The sequence below is a fragment of the Juglans regia genome, chromosome 2, assembly GCF_001411555.2.
Source record: "Juglans regia cultivar Chandler chromosome 2, Walnut 2.0, whole genome shotgun sequence".
Classification (NCBI taxonomy): Eukaryota; Viridiplantae; Streptophyta; class Magnoliopsida; order Fagales; family Juglandaceae; genus Juglans; species Juglans regia.
Genome location: NC_049902.1, coordinates 35,804,478 through 35,811,200, shown reverse-complemented (window position 1 = coordinate 35,811,200; position 6,723 = coordinate 35,804,478). Strand labels below are relative to the sequence as shown.

The following is a 6,723-nucleotide window of genomic DNA, read 5'->3' as shown; positions in this document are numbered from 1 at the left end:
GATTGTTTCACAGAGCAAATCATGGCATAAATGATTCCAAATAAGTTTTCTGGATATCTCGCACAAAAAAAAAAAATGCAAAAGACGATCAGCAAATAATAAAAAAAATATAATTGGAAGGAGATCAATAAGCTTTTAGAGAGTTGGAGAAGGGAAAGCCAAAACCTTTACTATGACTTTTAAAAGGATTTTCAAAAGCTTTGGTTTTGACCGAAAGCCCTGCCACGATCTAATAGAACTCGATCACAAAGTATGAAGATTTAAAAATATATAAATTGTATTTGTAAAAAATATATATATATAATATTATATTATTATTTTAACTTTATAATGACTAGTTTAATGTGAATTTATCTAATTAAAAATTAATATTATAGTCAAAAATTAAGATTCTAGTCAAATTTTAGACTTGACAATAGTTAGACCATTATCAATGCTCTAAATTGGTACAAATTCTTTGCATAAATGTAGGATAACATGTGTCAAAATACCTAATAAGTGATTAAAATATTTAATTTTATTATTTTAAACGTAGTATAAATATAATGTTGCATTCGTTCGTACGTCAAGAAACACGTGTTTTGTTCGTGGGGATAAACAAAAAGCATCAAAGTTTATACCTTTGATATAACTGTCTCATTATTTTATTATTAGATGATTAATATTGTTTTAGGTTTCTTTTATTTTTATAATTTTTTTTATTTTATTTTATCATTATAATTTTTGTAAATCTTAAAATAAAAATAATATTAAAAAAATATATTTTAATAATATTTTATTCAACTTTTAATTTTAATCTCAATTCAACTATTCTACAAAAATAAATGAGAGCTTAAAATCATACAAAATCTTAAAAATAGGTTGTAACTTATCAGCTGTTATTTGAAGAGTAGTAAGATATAATAAATAGTTTTTAATTATTTAATATTATATTATAAGATAATATGAAGATAATGTAAATTAAAATAATGAATAATATTAATCCTTTTAAAAAAGATATATTTTTTTATCCTATTCATTGAATAGATATAGATTCAAGAGATAATGAATGAATTGAATACTCTCGGGAAAAAAAATTGAATTGAATATTAAAGTTGATAAGACGTCGCATCACAATGATTCATAAAGGATGCGGGTTGGACTTAACAGCTCAATTTAAATTATTTATTTGGAAGTAGATAATTTAAAATATCAGACATTACATTAAGATTATTGGCATTTGCTAGTCAAATGTAAGTAAAATTTAAAATATAATTAAGTTTTGTATAAATTTATATTGGATTAGTTAAAAAATTTTAATTTAGATTTTGAATTACAATAATACTAAAGGAATTTTTAAAGTTGAAGAGTTACTATTTATCTTTTAAATTTATATTTTATTCATAAATAATCAATAAACTTTTATAATTAAATTAAATTCTTTTTAAAACTTTCATTACTAAATAAGGCTATATTATATCCATATTTTTCAGAAAATAATTTTTGTTAAGCAATGCTATATTATGTAATTTATGTTTGATAATTAGGTTGATATAAAAAATAGTTAAAAAATAATAATTTTAAGTAAAAATTAAATTATTAATTAATATATAGAGTATATTTGCAAAGTATAAAAAAATGATTAAAAAATATTATTATTAAAATATATAATATTATATTATTATTTTAACTTTAAGATAGATAGTCTAATGTAAATTAATATATTGGATGACTTTAACTTTAACCAAAACCTTAACTTTTAATTTAATTTTAGATTTAGCAATGACTAATATACCATTACAGCAATGCTCTCTACGGGAACAACTCTTTCAGATTTTTTTTAATCAATTCTTTCAGAATTTATTTAGAGTGAATATAAATTTACATTAAAGTTAAAAGACTTATTTATGAAAACTCGACTGAGTACTTATATTATTTATAAATTATCGGTGCACAGATATTTATTGTGGTATTTATTATAGTTAATTTACATATATAAGACTTTCACATAAATTGCATGTTGGATGATATTTAATAAGCAAGTTTACCGATAAAAGTTTTCCATTTCTAGACTTGCCAACCAAGAAATTAAAGTTGTGTTTAGTTGTTGAATCAAACTAACTTATCTTAAATTAATTATTGATGAAATTTACTATTTTTTCAACTTCTTATAAAAAGATTAAACTTATTTCAACTTATCCGTACATTTTAATCTAAAAAAAATAAATTCACCTCAATTTAAAAAAATTAAGTTTATGTGAATAAGACTTTCAAAATACTAATTTTTATAATTCAATTCAATTCATCTCAACATCTAATTAAACATAGCCGCATAATGAAAAATAAGAACATTTGAAGAATACATGATAACCTATATAAATTCCAATCCATTTATTCAATATATATATATATATATATATAATTGGGGCAAAGAGAATCAAGGGTTATCTCTTAATTAATTTGATCTTCCCCCTAGCTAGCTAGCCTCTTTGGGCAATCATAATATATATTATATCAATTAGAATCATCATTCACAAATCTCGGAGGCAAAATGCAGTGCACCACCGTTGACATCATACGTAATGCGCATATTTTGCTGATGCCATGCACCCAATACACTATTCCCATTTCCTTCCGTCATTGCTACGCAGAAATATCCTTCCTCGGCATAGTAGTTTACGTACTTTGAATCCACAAAGTAGTCTCCACCTTCAAAATGGTACGTCATTGTGGCAAACTCCTCAAAATCCGGTTGGTACAGGTAACAAAGTGCAAAACCTTCCAGCGGTGGGCCAATTCTCTGAAGCTGGCTGAACGAATCATAATAATATTGAAATGCAGTCATCACCACATAAAATGCATCGATCCCAAGAGTGTTTTCATCTATATGAGTGAACAGAGTTCCAGAGTCTATAATAAAGCCACCCGAGCCATCTTGCTGGATTTTGAAAGTGTCTGGATGGAATCCTATGCGATGAGTACCAACACTTATATCCAGTAAATTCAAATTGTAGTGATACTTTCCCGGTGGTGTCACAAATGGGGTTGTCTGAATGTTTGCCGGCGGCGGGGGAATGTCATTGCCAAATTTTAGGAAACTAGGAGAAATCATTGCATCAGGAAAAGGCAAAAAGCAATGAGAGAAACGCCGATCCTCGTCATCAAACAGCTGATTCACCAGAGAATCCGGCGACAGGTTCAATCCCAAGATCCCAGAAATGACACCATTTTTGGCAAATTGAGGAAAATTAGACTCCTTGGAACAACCAAAGATTACATCAGGAATGAACTCAGTAGTAGTTTGATCACCAACTAAAATCTCAAATGTATCCAAAGATGCAATGCCTTTGGTGGCTTCTCCGCTGCCATAGCCATAGTGATAAACGCATTCGCCATTGAGACATTGGTAGAGGGCACTGTCACCTTGACAGAGTGGGTGACTGCAGGGGAGCTTTCTGTAAGAAATGGAAGCAGTCGAGTCGTAAATGGGATAAGCTTGCGGGTAGCAGTTGATGCATGGCTCGCACTGCGTCCAAATCAGGCCAGCACCTGTGTCCACGACTAAAAACATGTGTTTCTCTGGTGTTCCAATGCCTACCTGCACCACAAAGAAAATTTCTTCGGCAAGCATTCGAAGACGAATTTCCAAAGGCTGGTACGATAGTAGCGTCAGGTTTTCAGCATATAAAGGAGACTCTGGGCAGTCCCTAGGAATGATCTTCAGGCTCAATCCCCTAGGTTTTGCATGAATGAAATGAAATTGGCCGGACATTGTTATGATCAAGGTACAGTAAAGAAATAGTGCATTAGTAGGAAATTGGAGTCGGGCCATTTTAGAGCTAGCTAGCTAGCTAGGCTTCAACGTTAAGACTTGAGAGATCAATATGTTCGGCCTGTACGTCAACCGCGATAGCTAGCTCACAGAATTGAGTGGCACATATACATGACGATGCAAATACTTATAGCATTTCTCAAAAGCTTATTTGTCATGTAAATTAAGCATGTTATAATTATAGCCAGCCCTATATATATGGTAAGCATGCAAGAGAATAAGAACAACGGAAATCTTCTCTGTATTGTATTGATCTATCTTTCCATGTATGTCATTATATCCATGTATAGTTCTTTAATTAGGCATTAATGGTTTCTTTTTTCTATTGTGAAAATGCCACTTACATCCACAATTAACAACGGTAAGATAGTAAAATAATAGCAGAAACACAAGAATAAAAACACACATTCTACACAAAATTTAATTTGGTTTGACAAAATGCATACATCTACTTATCATATTTTTGAGCTAATAATTAATAATTCTTCTTTTTTAAGTGAAATCGCTAAATGAATGGCCAATGGAGAGGATGCCATCTCATATTTAATTGCCATAGAATATGCAGAGCTGTTAAAGTACTGAGCTCATTAATTGCAGATTGAAATGATAGGCTGTCTCAAATTCTGTAATAAGTTGCTCAATGGATCCACTCCGCATCAAGTTCCTAATTAGCAGTTACTTTCTTTCTAGGTTGGACATAATTCATGAGATGGATATTGTATTAGATAATTCCTTCAACTAATTTAAAGGAAATTCATTAATTAGGTACACTCACGTGCTTTGCCCCGTTTCGATTTTAATGCTCCAAAATCTAATTTGATTATTATAAGAAAATTATTTATTTATGCTCAGTTATTTTTAATAAAAATAATTATTTATTATTAAAATGAATATATTTTTATTGTAAATAGTTGAAAATAATAATCACGATACTCATATATATTTTTATGGCAATTTTAAAGCCGAGTAAAAAAATAATTGTTAATATTACTGTAAAAGGAAAATTAAATTTCCATCTAAAGATTTGGTGGTTCAAATTTCTTCAAAAAGATTTTAAGCTATTCAAGTACTGTACGTGTGATTATGGCCATTAATTCTGTCATCATAAGATACCTTCCAATTAGGAAAGGAAACTATCCATAATATTTAAGTTTCTTAAAAGAAGTACTCAGAAGCATAAAACCAGTGAGGAGAGGCATGACATGACATGACATGCTTGCAATAATATTTGATTAGAGGCTAATTAATTAATTAATTATGAAATAGGATTCAAAAAAATTAATTAAAGGAATTATATCTTATAATTAATTTATAAGATTATTAATAGCACAATTCTCGGTGGCAAATTGGAGTGCACCAATTTGTACATCATAAATAATGCGCATATTTTGTTGATGCCATATATACTCCAAGTAAACTTTTTCCATTTCCTGGCAACAGTGCTACACAAAAATACCCTGCCTGAGTCTCATAAAAATTCACGTACTTTGAATCTACAGTGTAGTCTGCTCCTTCAAAGTGGTACGTCATTGTGGCAAACTCCTTTAAATCCTGTGTGTACTTGTAACAAAGTTCAAGACCCTCTGCCACTTTTCCAATTCTCTGAAGCTTGAAAGAATCATAATGATTCTGAAATGCACCCATCACCTCCCTGTAAGCATTGTGCCCATTAATGGTATTCTGATCAAGTCTAGAGATCAAAGCTCCTAAGTCTATAATACAACCACCTGTGCCATCTTGCTTGGGTTTGAAGGTATCTGGTGGAAACCCTAGTCGATGGAAGCCAACACTTACATCCTGTAAATTCAAAAGGTAATAATTTGTCCCGGACGGTGGTTTGACAAATGGGGTTGTCTGAATGTTTGTCGGCGGTAAGGGAATGTCAGAACCAAATCTTAGAAGACTAGGAGTCATGATGATGGTTTCATCAAAAGGAATCAAGCAATAAGAGAATCGTTGGTAGTCTTCATCAAGCGTCTGAGAGACTAGTGAATCTGGTGACAGGCTCAATCCCAAGACCCCAGAAATGACACCATTTTTGGCAAATTGCATGCCTTGGTTATCGTTCGAGCAGCCAAAGATTATATTATAAATGTACTTGGCGTTAGATTCGTCGACTGGAACTTTGAATGTTTCAAAGGATGCAACGCCTTTGGTTGACGCCCCTCCAAGATAACCGAGGTCGTAAACGCATTAGCCATTGACGCATTGGTAGCGGGCACTGTCGCCTTGACAGAGAGGGCGGTTGTAAGGGAGTTTCCTGTAAGTAATGGAAGCACCTGAATTGTAAATGGGATATGCTTGCTTGTAATAGTTCTTGCATGGTTCGCACTGCGTCCAAATTAGGCCACCACCTGTGTCCATAAGTAAAAACACCAGCTTCTCTGGTAATCCAATGCCTACCTGTACCACGAATAAGAAATTATCAAGGAACAATGTAAAACGGATGTTCTTGTTGTCCAATATTGTCGAATTGACAGTACTGGATATTGTTTCCAAATATTGGGCTCTAGCTTTAGAGAATCTGATTAATCTTTCTATTCTCTCAAGTCGAGTCAAGTTTCCAGGATATAAAGGAGACTCTAGACAGTCCCTAGGGATGATCTTCAGGCTCAACCCACTGAGTTTTGCAGAAGTACTGAAATGAAATTGGGAGATTGTTATGATCAGGGTATAAAGAAATAGAGAAGCAGCAAGAAATTGGAGTACTCCAGCCATTTCAGAGCTAGGTTTAAGAATATATTCCCGTCAACCAGCTGGCTGTACCACTTTAATTTATAGTCTCTCAAAACCATTTTCGTCAAGTAATTAGACATTATGTCATTGGCGCTACATATGGCAATACAGATCGAAGAAAAGTAAAAGCTTAATTCTATCATGTATTTCTAATTTTCCTTTTTGAGTCGATCTTT

At 31.6% G+C, this 6,723-nt stretch overlaps 3 protein-coding genes across 3 annotated transcripts; all 3 read right to left on the bottom strand.

Moving 5' to 3' along the window:
- Positions 1 to 2,409: 2,409 nt before the first annotated feature.
- Positions 2,410 to 3,888, bottom strand: LOC108983110 (aspartic proteinase nepenthesin-2-like). Its single transcript, XM_018954651.2, has one exon. The coding sequence runs from the start codon at positions 3,809 to 3,811 to the stop codon at positions 2,507 to 2,509; it is 1,305 nt and encodes a 434-aa protein (XP_018810196.2). The 5' UTR covers positions 3,812 to 3,888; the 3' UTR covers positions 2,410 to 2,506.
- Positions 3,889 to 5,179: 1,291 nt separating this feature from the next.
- LOC108983359 (aspartic proteinase CDR1-like) lies at positions 5,180 to 5,863 on the bottom strand. The gene has a single exon (XM_035687757.1). The coding sequence runs from the start codon at positions 5,861 to 5,863 to the stop codon at positions 5,180 to 5,182; it is 684 nt and encodes a 227-aa protein (XP_035543650.1).
- Positions 5,864 to 6,004: 141 nt separating this feature from the next.
- LOC118347709 (aspartic proteinase nepenthesin-2-like) lies at positions 6,005 to 6,529 on the bottom strand. The gene has a single exon (XM_035687756.1). It carries the CDS (start codon positions 6,527 to 6,529, stop codon positions 6,005 to 6,007), a length of 525 nt encoding a protein of 174 aa, XP_035543649.1.
- Positions 6,530 to 6,723: the final 194 nt, after the last annotated feature.

Excerpts from the sequence above, each read along its gene's own strand:
- LOC108983359 (XM_035687757.1), bottom strand. The coding sequence starts at position 5,863 with ATGCAATTTGCCAAAAATGGTGTCATTTCTGGGGTCTTGGGATTGAGC.
- LOC118347709 (XM_035687756.1), bottom strand. The coding sequence starts at position 6,529 with ATGGCTGGAGTACTCCAATTTCTTGCTGCTTCTCTATTTCTTTATACC.
- LOC108983110 (XM_018954651.2), bottom strand. The coding sequence starts at position 3,811 with ATGGCCCGACTCCAATTTCCTACTAATGCACTATTTCTTTACTGTACC.